Source organism: Actinia tenebrosa, unplaced genomic scaffold (genome assembly GCF_029948245.1).
Source record: "Actinia tenebrosa isolate PJP-AT-01 unplaced genomic scaffold, QUT_ActTen_1.0 PGA_scaffold17__23_contigs__length_9995812, whole genome shotgun sequence".
Classification (NCBI taxonomy): domain Eukaryota; kingdom Metazoa; phylum Cnidaria; class Anthozoa; order Actiniaria; family Actiniidae; genus Actinia; species Actinia tenebrosa.
The window spans coordinates 42,065-59,167 of record NW_028292577.1 but is presented as its reverse complement, the minus strand read 5'-3'; the positions used below and the strand labels follow the sequence as shown (position 1 = coordinate 59,167).

The 17,103-nt window shown below is 39.6% G+C and overlaps 1 protein-coding gene across 1 annotated transcript in view; it reads left to right on the top strand.

The window, feature by feature from the left end:
- The window catches only part of LOC116302687 (zinc finger ZZ-type and EF-hand domain-containing protein 1), a 44,595-nt gene that overhangs the window by 14,318 nt on the left and 13,174 nt on the right, over window positions 1–17,103 (top strand). Inside the window, exons 27-60 of the mRNA XM_031712034.2 lie at window positions 160–210; window positions 451–521; window positions 953–1,082; window positions 1,445–1,553; window positions 2,653–2,831; window positions 2,968–3,030; window positions 3,389–3,554; window positions 3,850–3,914; window positions 4,316–4,372; window positions 4,957–5,079; window positions 5,440–5,541; window positions 5,711–5,778; window positions 6,119–6,200; window positions 6,375–6,458; window positions 6,834–6,945; window positions 7,048–7,178; window positions 7,503–7,594; window positions 7,891–8,012; window positions 8,180–8,259; window positions 8,338–8,425; window positions 8,748–8,932; window positions 9,570–9,667; window positions 10,248–10,356; window positions 10,628–10,683; window positions 11,376–11,504; window positions 11,901–11,967; window positions 12,783–12,846; window positions 13,421–13,581; window positions 13,746–13,887; window positions 14,041–14,092; window positions 14,607–14,720; window positions 14,834–14,877; window positions 15,865–15,984; window positions 16,619–16,729. Of these exons, the coding sequence (XP_031567894.1) occupies window positions 160–210; window positions 451–521; window positions 953–1,082; window positions 1,445–1,553; window positions 2,653–2,831; window positions 2,968–3,030; window positions 3,389–3,554; window positions 3,850–3,914; window positions 4,316–4,372; window positions 4,957–5,079; window positions 5,440–5,541; window positions 5,711–5,778; window positions 6,119–6,200; window positions 6,375–6,458; window positions 6,834–6,945; window positions 7,048–7,178; window positions 7,503–7,594; window positions 7,891–8,012; window positions 8,180–8,259; window positions 8,338–8,425; window positions 8,748–8,932; window positions 9,570–9,667; window positions 10,248–10,356; window positions 10,628–10,683; window positions 11,376–11,504; window positions 11,901–11,967; window positions 12,783–12,846; window positions 13,421–13,581; window positions 13,746–13,887; window positions 14,041–14,092; window positions 14,607–14,720; window positions 14,834–14,877; window positions 15,865–15,984; window positions 16,619–16,729 (3,427 nt within the window). The remainder of the gene's footprint in view (window positions 1–159; window positions 211–450; window positions 522–952; window positions 1,083–1,444; window positions 1,554–2,652; window positions 2,832–2,967; window positions 3,031–3,388; window positions 3,555–3,849; window positions 3,915–4,315; window positions 4,373–4,956; window positions 5,080–5,439; window positions 5,542–5,710; window positions 5,779–6,118; window positions 6,201–6,374; window positions 6,459–6,833; window positions 6,946–7,047; window positions 7,179–7,502; window positions 7,595–7,890; window positions 8,013–8,179; window positions 8,260–8,337; window positions 8,426–8,747; window positions 8,933–9,569; window positions 9,668–10,247; window positions 10,357–10,627; window positions 10,684–11,375; window positions 11,505–11,900; window positions 11,968–12,782; window positions 12,847–13,420; window positions 13,582–13,745; window positions 13,888–14,040; window positions 14,093–14,606; window positions 14,721–14,833; window positions 14,878–15,864; window positions 15,985–16,618; window positions 16,730–17,103) is intronic.

Here is a 17,103-nt window from a genome sequence, read left to right as displayed (position 1 = left end):
GAGATGGTAAAGTATGGTGTATATCGATTGAAAAATATTTTCCCTCACCTTTCCATGCAGTAGGTACCTTTCAAAACCCAAGAATAAATGATGAAATACGTTTTTTGGGCAATATTTCTTTCCACTTATCAATTGTTTATTTATACATATTTTTTTCAGGTGCTGGCAAAATCAAAGAGCAATAAACAAAGTACTCCAATGCGAGAGAAGGTAAAAGATACACATACACATTTTCCAAGGGCGGATCCAGGGGGAGGGTCGGGGGGGGGTCGCGACCCCCCTGTCATTCCTGAGGTCAAATGGGCTTCTTGTGGTAAAAATGCGACTGGGATTCCTTTGCCCACAAAATTTATCCCTGAGACCCCCCTTCAAAAAAAACCCTGGATCTGCCCTTGTTTTCGATTGATGTTTCTTTGTGAAGATTAATAAAGATTTGTTTATTGTAATCAGGAAGGACAACTGGAAATATCCAGTGTTACTCTTGAACTGCTGTGGGATATCTATGGCCTAATAACTAGCAGGTAATATTGATGTTTTTTTTCAATTTAAACCCTTGATTATTATTTCTTTCTTCGTTTGTAACATTTAAAAAGAACAAATAAATGCATGAAAAATGGAGAACTTTTACTCCAGAGAAGTAAAAATATTGTTAGTTCTTTTGTTGTTGTTGCTACTGCTGATGTTGTTGAGGCTGATGTTGAGCTGTTGTTTAGGCGGTTCTTGCTGCTGTTGTTGTTGTTGCTGCTGCTGTTGTTGCTGCTGCTGCTGTTGTTGCTGCTGCTGCTGTTGTTGCTGCTGCTGTTGTTGTTGTTGTTGCTGCTGCTGTTGTTATTCCTGCTGTTGTTTTTGCTGCTGCCATTGTTGTTGCAGCTCTGTTGTTGCTGCTGTTGTTGTTGCTGTTGCGGTTGCTATTGTTTTTATCTAAAACAATTCAATTTTTTACTTTTTACAGAGGAATAAAACATCGTAAGATAATTGTCAGTAGTGTTCTGTTGTTGCGATTACTGTACCTGAGTCTACCACACCTAAAACCAATGAAGATGTTGACGTCAAAGAAAGAAAAAGAAAATGCAAGTGAAAAGGTAAACATCTATCACCCACTTTCAATATCCCACTCTCTGACTGTCCATATTTTTCCTGTCTGTATCTTTCTCTGATTCTTCAACTGTCTGACTATCAGTTTTCTAATACAACACTCCAAGTCGTGGCTCTTCGTGTGTCTCTAACAGATGATGTAGTATTTTTTGAAGCAGGAGGCTCTCCTAACAAAATAGGTGGCTGTTTCCTGCACTAAATTAGCAATGATTTTCCATTTGATCGTGAAATAGCCAGCAGTGTGAGGTGAAGTACCCAGCGATCAACCACCAATAGCTGCCTTCCATTGTTTGAAACCTCTGCACTAAACTTATTTCTTGACTTTTATAAAACAATAATTTCCTTTCAGCAACTCTTGTCATCGAAAGTGTTTACTCATTTGTGTGACATTGTTGACGATGATGGCACCTTGTTTACCAAAGAAATACAGCAGATATCCAAACAAATCATCCTTGAAGGTAAGTATTAAGCTCCTTAAAGCCCCGTTTACACTGGCGATTTTTGCTGCGATTTTTGTGGCAATTTTTGTGGCAATTTTTGGAAATATGAAATCTTTTGTCTCATCCTTAAAAAGAGACATTCGTCTAGGAAAATCTTGGTATCCTGAAAAAAACTTTACAAGTAAATTCTTTACCATTATTTATTATGGACAGGATCGCCGAAAAAATCGCAGCAAAAATCGCCGCAAACATCGCTAGTGTAAACGGGGCTTAACATAAAACTAAACTGAAAAAAGAAGACAAACTTGAAATACCAAGCCTATAAATCAATAGTCTCCTTTATAGAGCTCTGCTATTAGCATTGGTTGCGTATTGGAAGGATGTAAAGAACCACTGAGGACGTAAAAAAAACCTGGCAGTGAACTTAGTGAATACACCTCAAAATAACTTTAATAACTCTAATAATCTCTCATGATTGTTAATTGCATATAAAAACAAAATGAAAATTCACAACTCATCGTAAAGCACCTTTGGTTATATTTACACCTATTTCAATAAACGTTGTCCTGGCCAAAGGTGATAGGTGATAGATCATTCCGAGATGGAAATGGTTTTGTTGAATACGAAGAACATTGAGTCAGTCTCAACACTAAGGTCCATGTTCTTGACGAAAATAAGAAGCAGAAACACAAGACATTCCAGCTATTCTTGGATCTTGGAATAACGAATCTCGCCTGTAGCCTATAGCCTATCGCCTTTGACGATGACAACGTTCATTGAAACAGGTGTATATAGAAAGGACGCTATAAAAACCATAAATCATCATCATCATCATCATCATCATCATCATCACCATCATCTCCCTCCCTGATAACGGCTGTTAATGGGGAGTGCCCAGGGCCCGGTTGTACGAAACCTGGATAGCGCTATCCGACGGATAAATCGTATCCAGTGGATAAATTTATTGGATAACAGCATCGACTTATCCACTGGATAAGGATTTATCCGCCGGATAGCGCTATCCAGGCTTCGTACAACCGGGCCCAGGAGGATACCAATATCTGTCATGAGAAGAACAAAATCTAATCATTCCAATTTTCTTTGTTTTGCTATACAGGAGCGGAAGTGTTCTTTCCTGATACAGAGACAAGACGGAATCATCTACTGTCCATGGTTGATCAAGTGATGGGAGAAGGCAAGGCAGTGTCTTTAGCCATGACTTTTGAGTCGTTATGCAGGTTCTTCAGTAATAAGGATGCTAGTGGACTACTTGGATTACCTGACATTTTACCAGAAGTAAGTCTCTATCCGTCCATCCATTCATCCATCCATCCCTCTATCCGTCTCTATCCTTCCGTCCGTCCACCTACCCACCCACCCATCTATCCATCGATCTCTTTTTTTCTCAATATTTGTGTTTTTTCCCCAAAAGGGTTTCAACTGCACCCCTGTCATCTCCGTCATGACAACACTGCTGTCTGTTGCCTATCAAGAGGTGAGTACTTATCACATGAAACTGTGTATTGTAGATTATCTTTTTCATACAGCAGTTTCTTCAGCTACAAGACTGATATTCAAGGAAGTCAATGGTGCATATTTTACTTGCTCTCTGTCAGTGCTCCTTCAATACGGACATTCAAATTTAATTTTTATTCTGAAACAACTTCTGAGCTGATCTATGTTCGATACCCTAAAACAACCTCAGGGGTTATCTAAGTCGGGGCACAGCTAACTCACAGATCGAGCCCTGAAACAACCTCTGGGAAGATCAAAGTCACAGCACAGCTAATTCACAGATCGAATTTAGCATGTCCAAATCCAAATGTTTTATAAGATATTTTTTGTTCTTTCAGTGTATTGGAAGTTTGCAATCTGAAAGCAGTAAAACGAATCATTCAACGTCAAATTTGGTTCAATTGCTCTGTGCCATGCAGAAGAGTCTTCTTCTTTGGTGTTACACACAACTGAAGGATGCAGATAAGAACGGCAAGGAATCTGCTTTGACACTCGTTCAGGATTGTAAGTAGATCAGAGGGAAAGTATCGCAAAGCGATAGATATTTCCTGAATTCTCTTGAGTGACCATAAAACAATGAGTGCAAGGCGTGGTTGGAGTTGATGTAACATATATCAAACATGTGAAGGAGTGTTTTGTTCGATTTCTAAACACCGAGAAGTTAGTTGAAAAATCGAGGCAGAAATGACAAGTTGTCTGAAATAGGAAAACATCAGGCCCAGCTAAACATCAGCTACAAAGGTTTATTTTTACACCGTAAACATATTTTCTTAAGTCATTTTCTTTATTTTCCCCCCAGATACAGCTATTCTAGCCAACAAGGTTTGCAGTGCACTGCAAACAGTCAGTGGTTCAAAATGCAAGGTAAGATGACCACAACAGATGTTGCACTCTGCTTTCTTTAACAAACCATTTGGTGTCTGCTTGACATTTTACATAGTTACATTCCAGCCGTCCACATTAACTGAGTCCAGACATAATACTACATGACATGCATGACAAAACCTATGGGATAACGCTTCTTCTCTCGGCGTGACATAAGATAAACACATTGAAATCAAGTTTTGCTGAATAAGTACAGTGCAGTGAAAATTTAATTCAAGAATTCGAAAAGTTTAAAATCTCGAAATTTTAAAACTTTTGAAAACGAACTTTGGTCTCGGGTTCGTTTGCTAACACTATTGCACCTTTGCAAACCTTCAAATTTACCAAATATATTTAATTTTTGTGTAATTATTATTTTTTACTCTTTTCTACTCGAACAGATGACCGCCATTGATAGACTAGAACATTCCTTTGTAGCAGCAGCAACAAGACAGTTTGTAAGTCTGACACCATATTGTGGTTTGCTGTGTTACTTGCGAAATTCCTTCGTTTTTCAAACTTCAGTTCGCTTTACCTTCATTTAGTTGGATAACCATTCACCAAGTTTCACCACACATTATCCAGGGTTACTTGAATAAGAGATGCACCCTCAGATGAAGAAAACGCAACAAACAAAAATTGCCAGCCGAAATTTGCAAAAGGAAGGGTGACGTTAAAAGAAATTTTCTGACAGTCTAGAAAAGGCACTAAAAAAGTCCTTTTTTCACAAGGATTGGACTTAATAGCCAGTGGCTAACAAACCTGTGGCCCTCATTCCCTGATCGAATTGGAATTTAGGAGTTGATTTTTGCGGAGGGAGGAAAACCGGAGAACCCAGAAAACCCTCGAAGCACAGGAGAGAACCAACAAACAACTCTACTCATATACAACACCGAACCCGGCGGGACTCGAACTCGGGTCGCATTGATGAGAGGCGAGCGCTCACACCGCTACGCCACCAGTGCTTCCCAAAAGGCCATGGTTTTGTGACTGGACCTTTAACGACAGATTTTCTTTACTTTTTCCGTGGTTCTCCCTTCAGGTGTTGTTTCTTAACTTGTTTACTGGTATAGACGATATCTGTTTACACATGCTCAGAAGCCTCCATCCAATTATACTTGAACTGAAGAAACTCTCCACGGATCTACCAGATCTGTTCTTCAAGGTATGTTTTGTGGATGGTCTTAATAGTGAGGTGAAGTGTGCATAATTCGCTATTAAATTTGGACGCGTTATCGACATGAGGTAATTTTTCTGATAGTTTATATTTCTTGAGTTGAAAAAAAATGTTTTTCCAATTTGGTGACATTTTCCTAGGTGCCTACCCCACAGAGCGTCAATGCGCATTTTATGCTATATAATTTGCTTCTGTCTTATCTTGAGAGTTTAACCTCTATGCGTTCATGTGTCCCATCCCACCCCTCCTTTCCCCATGCCACCCTCCCCCCGTCCATGCGTCCAAATAGTCTGCTCCCACATTTACATCAAGAGTCAAAAACTTGTGTTTATGTTGGTGTTGCCATAGATCGATTCAGAGGAATGGAACAAAGCACAAGGAGAAACTGTATTACGAACATGGGATGAAGAGTCCAATCATGACTATGAGAATAACCAAGACATTTCTAAGGTAATATAACTTGTATTATACCACTGATACAAATACTGCGCTCACCTCCCCACTGCATTTTCGTTACCTGTAAAGCAGTGGCTAGTCACTGGTAAACGAGCTACGTCATAGGAGGCACTACATTGGATTAAAACCGTTTTCTTATTGACATACCTTTTTATTTTCTCAGGTGTTTAGCTGTCCTGGCTGTTCGGAATTCACTGTAGAGTTTGATCCCCAATGCGAAACAGAAAGGAAGTATGTAAATGCTAGTGTTTCTACACTTTCAGTTATGATAATAGATAGATAATTGTAGAGAGAGGGAGGGAAGGAGGGACGTATATAGGAAGGGAGGAAGGAGGGATAGGAATAGAGGGAAGGGAGGGGAGGAAGGGAGGAAGGGGGGGTAGGAATAAAGGAAAGGGAGGAGAGAAAGGGAGGAGGGAGCGAGAGGAACGGAATAAGGGGGAGGAATGGAGGGAGGAAAGAAAAGAAGAAGAGATGAGAAAGAGAAGTAAAGAGGGGGACAGAGATTCATGGACATACCCTTAAAGCCGTTGACTCCGTCATTCTTAATCTCCTTTGTTTTCTGCTCTAGGTATGACTATTTGGAGTTCACAGATTCAAACGGGAACAAGCGAAGGTTTGATCAGAAAGTTGGCACAGACAAGTGGCCATTGGTGTGTATATCAATCCTTGAGTATTTTGAATATTCTGACTTCTGCACACTCTTGTCAAAAGGGGAAAAATATTTGCACGACACTCATCTCACATTTACACTCCAAAAGTGTTTTTTTCCTGTGGTCTGATGTGATATGATTAGTAATTATGCTGTAAATTGTTTTAATTTGCAGAAAATTCAATTCAAAGCAGGTGATCGTCTGTTGTTCTATTTCCATTCTGATGGCAGCAACAGTGAATGGGGCTACAAGTTCAAGGTACCATATATATAAATTTTTAGAGTACTATTTTCAGGTATTGCACTGGAAGTTGTAAATCCAGGTCCTCAGACTCACGTAACTATTCAAATTGAGTCCCAAACATCGTGATGGGGTCCCAATCAATACTTCGGAAGCTCTTGTCAACACAAATAAAGTGGGTCCTAGACATCGTGTTGTGGGTGCCAATCGATATTGAAGCCCTTGCTAACATAAGACAAATGAATCATGAGACGAATTAAAATCATGAAAATACATTTATGCATTAAGATGCACGATTTCTGCTTCAACACGATCCTTTGGCATTAAAGTATGTTTTCATCAAGAACTGCGCTACGAGTTTCTTTTGATTCTTTTTTGTGATTTACGTTTTAGGTGACAGCGAAGGGATCTCCTGATATAGCCCTTTCTTGGATTTTTGATCTCCAACTTGGCATGGCAAGATTGTTCGGGGTTCTCTGTAGCGCTGCACTAGATTCTCGAAAAGGTACTATATTCGTAGTCAAATTACCTCCATCAGTTCAATACCAGTCACAGCAAACAAAATTTTTTTTCATAAATATAAATGGTCTTTTACTTTTTGTTTTAGCTTCACTTCCACCTTCCACCGCCGAGGTCGAGGAAGACGATTCCAAGCTCCTTCACAGTGAGATTTGGACCACACTGTTTCGTGGTGGATACATGACGGGCAAGCTACAACGATCACTGTCTGGACATTATGTAAGTAAAAAAGAGTAGAGTTTGTATTCAAGACTGGAAAATGGCAGGGCACGGTCACGGCACAGATTGGTAACATCCTTTGTACCAATCACGTCGCGGAATATCACTGATCATCAAATCAAGATACAGTCACGGTCACGGCACAGCGTCTCCGTAGCATGAGTTATGTACAAAATCTGTTCTTGATTGGTTTTTCCATATGAGTGGCATAAGTAACATTGAAATGGCTTTCCATTATTTTGTGCACTTCATCCAATGACAACACATAGTTAAGATAGTAAAATAGTTTGTGTTCAAATAGCTATACGGTGTTTTCTTCATCAGAGTACAAGTCCACCACAAGAGTCTGCAGTCAATTCATTCCTTCACAAGTTGATTGAAGGTGAAGATGCCACGGGAAATGAGCTTGTTAAATGGTATGTATGAGTTAATAATGTTGATGATGGTGGGTGGTTGATAGTGATGATGATTATGATGGTGATGATGATGATGATGTTGATCATTATAGAGATGATCATGGTGGTGGTGGTGATGATTGATTGAAATTATGATGGCGATGGTGGTAGTGGTAGTGATGACAGTGCTGTTGATTGATTGATGACGACGGTGACAGTGATCGTGGTGGTGATGGTGATAGCGATGGTGGTAGTAATGATTGATTGATTGATGATGATAATAATTTAATAATGTTTTTTAATTCCTTTCTGTTCAGCTGTCTGAAGCCTCATCCAGGTCCCTCCATGGGAGGTCTCTCGGTAGACAAGGCTGTAAACGCAGTGTTCGCTGCTCTAATTTGGCATTCTCAAGAACTCAGGGAACAAGTCGTTTTATATGGTATTGATAGTAGAATCTTGATAATAATCCTTCCTTCCTTCCTTCCTTCCTTCCTTCCTCAACAGTGGTCTTGAGGAGTCTTGCCCATTCCTTGACGAAACCCCAAAGTCATGACACCCCAAAGTATTCCAGTATTATTTGGGATTGATCATTTTCCTGTTTTCCAGCTAACAATACTCCTCCAGAATCGGTGCCATTGGGTATCCAAGAAGCGTACTCCATTGCCGAGTCACTACGAAGAACACTGGTAAGATACCAAAGCTAACGACCCAACTCTCGTCAAATCATTTAATCCTTCTTTAACAACGTTTTCATCCCCTCACAGGTTGATCGTCGTCAGAAGTTAATTCTTCAGTCTGAAGAAGAAGATCAGCAAGGAACTAGTGGATCCAAGACTGATCCAGATTCTCCTGGTTAGTGCTTTGATATTGCTGCTAAGCTGATAGCCTACGTTGCTTTGTGGCCTGCGGTTGTTGTTTTCCCTCCCCCTCCCCCTCCCCCTCCACCCTGCAGCTACAGCTGTAGACCATCAAGAAACAAAGGCTACTTAACTAATATCACAACTAGCTGGCAATAGACCAAAAGGAACGTGTGTCGTGGGAATGAAAGAAAATATACGAACGATGCTTGAGCCCTCGACCCCTTTGGTCTTCGCTGAGACTGACAAAGGACTCTGTGCCTATTGGTCGCACAGGACTATATCTTTGACTCACGTTAACCATGATTGTTCTTCAGTGACAAGCTGCAGAGAAAAGGCTCAGTTTCTTCTAAAGTTCGGTGGTCTTCAAAGGCTAACGGATAAATCAGAGGGAAGAGATAACAAGAGATCCAAGTGGTTAAGTAGGAAATCCTCCTGGCATAAATCTTCATCAAATGAAAACCTATCGGCTCCTATATCCATTAATAATGCAACCAGACAGGTGAGCAAATCAGTTACTCGTTGTCATCCTCATATTGTATCTACGCTCAATTGTTTCTATAGATTATTGAAAACCACCCTACTTCTTGGGAATGGATGTCAATTGGGACGTGAGCCCTGTTTCCTTTTCTAGTCACAACAGTTCTTTCTTTCTCAGTTATATGATTTATGTTTTGTAAAATTAATACAACAATTGTGACAAATAAACTAAACTAACTAAACTAAACTATGTCGCACCCGCAAAGTCGAAATTGGCCAAAACAAACAATAGTTTTCATCGTTGACTCGTTCTATTGTGTTGTTTATATTGTTTCTTGTTCTATCGTATTGATCTAATTGGGCTAAATCTTCTTAGCAAATAGACCTTGTGAGATACTAGTTGGGCTCCCTGTGGAAAAGCCTTACCTTCCTCGCCATTCTTTAGCCAAGGGTCGGCCAGTAGTTGAGAATGAAAATGAAAGGAAAAAAGGTTTAGGAATTGTTTGGGTCCCTTTGGAATAGCTTTTGGTCAGGAGAAAGAGAAGAGGAGTTTGAGCGTCTTTGGGGGGGGGGGGGGGGGGGCAAGTGGTTTTTAAATCGCAAGTTGAGGTGAATTTGTTTTTTCCTGCTTGATTTATTTGTGGTTTGTTTGGTTGTAGCGTGCTTTCTCTGTGGAGGAGATCAAGACCATCGACAAGCATCCTGCTTTTAAACTTATTATTGATTTTGTCACCAATGAATCATACTCCCACGAAAGGTGAATTAATATATTATCATTTATAACCAGTATCATTATCATCATCACCCACCACCACAATTATCATCATAACCACTATTATAAGACGTATTATCAACAATATGATCACAATACAAGATATATATCGTTGGCATCAGCAGCAGCACCATCGCCCACCTTCCTCACTCTGCAATCATCGTCATCATCAGCATCGTCATTGATTGCATTAGTATCATAATCATAAGATATCACACATCGTCGTCATCATCCTCGCCATTATTCTTACTTGGTTAGTATAGGAAATCGCACGATCTCGAGTACAATTCGGAATTTATAGGTACGAGTGATGTTTTGAAAGTTTTCAAAATTGGACGAGCTTTAGGCAAAACATCACGAGTATCTATAAGTTCAGAATTGTACGAGAAGATTGTGCGATGTTTTGTTTATAATGCACTCAATAAAATTAAGCAACTTAATTGGGACTCTACAGAGTACAATTTGGGAATTAATTGTATTCCTCTTGTCCAATCAGAATCAAGTAATTTTTTTGAGTGTATTATAATTATTCTAATTGTTCCTATTCTATACTCGTTACTTGCAGGATCCGTCGTCTTCTGCAGCAGCGCTACAAACATGCCAACACTGTAGCTGATATCTACTTGTTTGCTTCTGATTTTCTCAGAATCTCTTCTGAATCAGATGTGGTCCAGGTAATTTAACTCGATTTTATTGTACAGTCAACCCATGCCTTGCGCACTCCCTGATATTATGGCCACCATGCCTTGCGCACTTTTTGATATCATGGACACCTCGCTATTACGGAGAGGAGCAAACTCCCCGGCGAAAACTACTGGCAAAGACCCATGACCCGTAACTCTCGCTGTTGTGCACGCTCACTATTACGGACTGCAACAAGAGTTGACTGTATTTATCTGAATCATTTCAATTATATTTATTGTTTTTCATCGTTATTTTTCCCAGGCTCCCGCTGTTCTGTTCCTTCAGCAATTTCTCTCCATGCAGAAGTATTTTCCGAGGTAAGAGACCCTATTAACCTGGACGTAATATTTTCCCATTTAAGATCATGTGTCATTCCCAAAAACATCATTTCTTTGTTTAATGGTTGTGCATGAGGAGGCACATGAATATGGACACAACTTGAACACAGAATCTTATTCTCAAGATAAGGACATTTTCTATTGAATATCTTGATAGATGTGTTGATCATCACAGTGAATGAGCGATCTAAGCGAACGCTGTAAAGAAAGACTTGAAAAAATGATTTCAAGCTTCAACGGGAATCGAACCCATGACCTCCGGGATGCCGGTGCGATGCTATCTGATATCTTCTCGATGACCTGCCTGCCTTTTCATGCCACCATTTTTTTCTACATATACTAGCGTTTTTTGTTTTTTTTTTTGCTTTAGGATAACTCAACTGGTCTTATTTGGGTCCCAAACATAGTGTTGTGGGTGCCAATCAATATTTAGGAAGCACAAGTGGTGTCCAAGCCCTTGGACACATTAAAGATTGCGGGGGGAAAAATCGCGGTCCTATTTTACATAAGAATGCTCGATTCTTGCATTAAATGCTCCCTGAGCTTTAAAACGACAGTTAATGCAATAAGCTGATAGGATGATCCATGCTCAATCCTTTGGCGCTAATCTTCTGATCTCGCCGACCTTATTTGCATCTATTTCTAACGATCATTTCTGTCGTATTTTCTAGTCATTACGCTGATAATCTGGATGGTTGTGGTCTAGCTCTAGAGGGGAAAGTACGCCGTGCCTACTACACTCTTGTTCGTAGAGGATTAGATGCTGTCAAGTCCTATTCCTCTCATACGACAGATTTAAAGTAAGGACCCTTAACTTCCAGTTATGATTTTAAAACAAAATACCGTAAAATTACAGATGTTGGTTTTTGCGGTCTGGGAAAACTGGAGAACCTGGAGAAAACTCACAAAGCGAAAAAATATGTATATACGTAAAGAAAATAAAGGAAAGAAAGAAAGGAACTCTGCTCATAAACGATAGAAAATCTGAAAATTGAACTAAAAACCTCCCCGTTGAGGTGGCACTTTAGCAGCGCAAGCCAACCGTGCTTGTTTCTAATCTGTTGATATATGTTTGTTTGTTTATCTACGACGCTCTCGCGCATTTTAAATTTGGGTCTTTTTTATACTTTTAAGGCAGTAGTATTTTCTTCTTAAGACGTGGAGGTATTTTGATAAAAACATATTTATTGTTTCAGAACAACTTCTGCTGCATTTGAATGCCTTCGTGCTTATGTTCTTCACCTGCTAGATACTGAGTGGAAGGTATGTAGCACTAGATTAATAACTCCTTCTATACTCCTTCTCTGACTTATGATAATGGCGCTGGTACTTGTGGTGAATGGTGATGTTCAATAATGAGAATTAAGTGAAAAGTAATTTGGTGATGGTGATGGTGATGTTGGTGATGATGATGATGATGATGATGATGATACTAATGATGATGATGATGATACTGGTGATGATGATGATGATACTAGTGATGATGATGATACTAGTGATGATGATGATGATGATGATACTAGTGATGATGATGATGATACTAGTGATGATGATGATGATACTAGTGATGATGATGATGATACTAGTGATGATGATGATGATACTAGTGATGATGATGATGATGATACATGACTATGCCTACTGATGATGATGATGCTGATACTAGTGATGATGATGATGATGATACATGACTATGCCTACTGATGATGATGATGCTGATACTAGTGATGATGATGATAATGATACATGACTATGCCTACTGATGATGATGATGATACTAGTGATTATGATGATGATGATACATGACTATGCCTACTGATGATGATGATGATGATGATGATACATGACTATGCCTACTGATGATGATGATAATACTAGTGATTATGATGTTGATGATACATGATTATGCTGCTGCTGATGATGATACATGTTTTTGGTGATTGTGATAATGATGCTGATGATGCTGATGGTGATGATACATGTTTACGGTAGTGATGATTATGATGCATGATGATGGTAGTGATAACCATCATCATCTTTAATCACCATTTTTCACAGTTTAATATTATTTTTCACAGGCGTATGACTATGCCTTTATTGTCGATGTACACCTCCCAGAGTTTCTTCTCGATACTGCTAAATGTAAGTACCATTACTATACGCTGTACCCATAACAGCTGGTCTTGCTAAGATTAAGTGAAACTCTGGCCTTCGTAGCGATGTAAAACAAGGTTGGAATAAGAAACTAAGGGTGCCGTAGTGGTAGTTTCTTTGATTCTTCACCGTAAAATTTACAAAGAATGTATGGTTATGGGGGACAAGTGTAAATTTTCGACACTTTTGTAAGCCCATAATTCTGGTTCTTTTCGCCAAAACATGTTCAAATTTGCCAGACTTTCTCAAATGACAAAAGTTTCTTATAAAATTCAAAACTCGCCCCGGTCTCTTGCTCCTTTCTAAAGTGGCAAATACTCCCATTTCGAGTTCGCCTTTGCTCAGTAGCCCCGATTGTGTACAAATGTGGTCTCTTCTTTCATTAAGGTCCATTGTATAGTAAGGAATGTACGCATTACGGAACAATACGAGTTGATTAAAATACCTCGGGTTTTGGTTGAATAGCTGAATATTGCAACACACAAACGAAACTAAGACTGAGAAAAGAGAACTCGAAACTGGAGTATTGAGTAGAGTTTTAAGATTGTTACTATTATTACAGCTACAGTGCAGATTCCCAAGATGGACATGAATGATTTGAGCGAGAAACAAGAGCTGGAACACTACGAGGACTGTATGAAGTGGTTCGAGGAGGCCAAGAATAGCTTTGACTCGTGGTGGCGTCGGATGCAAACACAAGAACTCAATCCTGAAGAGAAGAGGGTGAGTTGACTGAAACATTATAATACATTCCCTCCCCCCTAAGACGTTAGTATAGGAAATACAGAGCCTCTGTCCATTCCTTCTTCCATCTTTTACGCGCGATTTTTCTAATCTGTCATTTCTCTTTCATTTACTTCATTTTTTCATTTCTTTTCTCACTTCAGCAAATGCACCTGTTTGTCGCCGAGTTTTCGGACTGTCTTGACGTCACCATCACGTGTGACGGCTGCAGCTGTACGTTGCCAGGGCGACGGTTCCGTTGCTTGAACTGTCCAGACGTCGACTTGTGCAGCGCATGTTATCTAGGTAACGTAGAATAATACTTGACGTCAGTATGATACCAGCCGACTCTAGTATCTTCGACTTGTTAACGTTTTAGACTGAAGAATTCTTATTTTCTGCTCAAGAGTTGTGCCTTGTACACGTTTTTCTGTGCCTCAACGTTTATTATGTTTTCAGGGGGTATTATGCCTGAGGGTCACACAGAAGATCACCAAGTTGTTGACTTGAGGTATGAAATTACCTTTTTTTATATAAAACTAAAGGATGCAAGAGCTTCGTACCGAGACAATGATGATGATGGATGTTTGGTGCTACTAATGTTGATGATGGTGATGGTAACATTGATGATGATGTTGACGATGGTGGTGATGGTGGTGATGTTGATGACGAAGGTGGTGGAGATCTTGATGGTGGCGGTGATGATGATGGTAATGATGGTGATGGTGATGATGAAGATGGTGATTGAAGATGGTGGTGATGATGGTGATGATGATGGTGGTGATGATGGTTGTGATGTTGGTGATGATGGTGATGATGATGATTGTGATGATGAAGATGGTGATTAAAGATGGTGGTCATGATGGGGATGATGATGATAGTGGTGATGTTGATAGTGATGATGATGATAGTGATGATGATGGTGGTGATAATGGTGGTGATGATGTTGGTGATGTTGATGGTGAAGATGAACCGTTTATGGTAGTTATAATGAGGATATTTACCTTCCCAATCATATCATCCAGATACAAGTGTAACAACTGCAGATGTTTTATCGTTGGTACCCGATTCCACTGCAATGAATGTGAGGACTTTGATCTCTGTCTTGGATGCCAAATGTTCCTAAAATTTCCAGCCAGGTAAGGCATGGCAACATGGCCTGGACCATCACTAATGGTCATTAATGTTTATATATGCACAGACTAACTGTAGTCAGCTTCTGGAATAAACTAATTATTTATCCTATTTTCAGGCATCTGGCATCTCACAGGGTCACAAAATTTCCTTTCAAATCAGGTATATATTTTACAGTTTTTTACAGTAAATGAGGTTATGTTTTTGTAATATTGTGATTTATTCACTGCTGCTAAGCTAAGATAAACTTTGTTGCTATGATATAAGTTGTTGCTAGGATACATGCTGTTGCTAGGATACATGTTGCTTTTATAATGCTGCTATATGCTATTGCCATACTACTATTTACTGTTATATGCAGGGTTCGTGCTACTCCTTAAGCTCCTTGAAAACTCCTTGAATTTAATTCACGTTTTCAAGGGCACTTGAAAAGCTCTTGAATTTTACGATTTTAGGGAAACTCCTTGAAAACTCCTTGAATTTTTGCTTTGATCATTACTTTCATGGTTATGAAATAGATCTAGTCAGAAAGACTGGAAAATCTGAAAGGCGGCCATGTGCAACCACCGTGTAAAACCTTGGCATATTTAGCTGAACATACTCCTTGAAATTTCATTTTTGGGTCCTTGTATACTCCTTGAATAGTCCTTGAATTTTAAGTGGTTACCTCAGCACGAACCCTGTATATAGTTTGTTGCTATGATACGTGTTATTGCTAGGATACGTGTTGTTGCAAGGATACGTGTTGTTGCGAGGATACGTGTTGTTGCTATGATACGTGTCGTTGCTAGAATTCGTGTTGTTGCTAGGATACGTGTTATTGCTATGATACGTGTTGTTGCTAGGATACGTGTTATTGCTAGGATACGTGCTGTTGCTAGGATACGTGTTATTGCTAGGATACGTGTTATTGCTAGGATACGTGTTCTTGCTAGGATACGTGTTATTGCTAGGATACGTGTTGTTGCTAGGATAGGTATGGTTGCTATACGTTGTTGCCATGAACATTTTTATTATCATCTAAATCGTTACAGAATTTTTTTTCATTATCACGCAAATCGTTACCATGCCACATGTTCGTTACTATGGTACATTTTGTTATCATATACCGTTGCTAAGAGAGGTGTCGTTCTTTGTTGTGCTTGACAGATTCTTCCAGTAACCAGCCCACAGGATTGTCCCAGACCTACACCCATCACCACGCCTGGTTACAGTTTTCAGCCTTGGCATTATCCCTAGCTAACGCCTTAAACATTCCCGACAAGTCAGGTAAAGCATCTGATATAAGCCTTTAACAAAACAATAGACCCTTGCAGCACGTCGGATGCAGCTCAATTTGAAGGACATAACAATAGGTTCCAATTTTCAGGAGATTGAAATTCTTTTGTTTTGTCCTTCAAATTTAGCTTCTTGGACGTCACATGCAAGGGGTCTATTAGCGCTTTTACATTTACACATTTCTCCTGTCTCTATGTTGCGCGAGTTAAGCATTTTGTACAAGCCTTCAAAAAAAATGGCACAGATTTATTTACTGAATGTTTATCCGTAATTCACCTGTGTCTATGTTGTGTGAATGTGTATGTCGTTAATAGACGGATTTATAAAAGACGATGCGAACTTAGGGTGGTACGAGCAGTTTTCTTATCCGTGTGTGCGCCGCCATTTTAAAGGTTTTTCTTGCCCTTACGAGGACAGACGGCGCTCACACATATTTGCCAAATACCCGTCAATCATAGACGGCGCTCACACATATTTGCCAAATACCCGTCAATCACAGACGGCGCTCACACATACTTGCCAAATACCTGTCAATCACTAGCGCCGTCGCCACACTTCTGAAGAAATGAAGCATTAATTGGTGATATTAACTACTTTTGACATGAGATTGTAATTTGGGTTACAGCATTTGGTTTGGGTCTTAATGCTGAGTACATGCGTAATGCTGGCCAGCTACACACAGACTGCCTGGAACTTCTCAACAAGTGTCTTAAATATACACAACTTCCTACAGAAGGTAAGATTGGTCTCTAAGAAGTTATTCGGTGCTCCGGTTGTGGAATTGATCCCTTATCAAAATCTTAACAAGCAAGTGTTGCTTGGTCGGTCAGTGCATTGCTGTTGTTGTTGTAACCCCTAGCGATTATCAGAGCACTTTATTTTGTGAAAAGGAGCGGAATTTCTCCCTGGGAATTGTAACGAGTTTTACTGCAGTTGCCCTGCTGACTTTACGCACTTTTTTCGCGTCTCCCGAATTATTGTGTGTAAATACCTTAGTAGGGAACTTAGAGTCCTATTGTATTTAACACCTACCTTCGGGTGAATCTTTAAATAAAAATAAGTAAGCAAATAAAAATATTGCATTTTTAGTTTTTGTATCCTTAAAAGAGG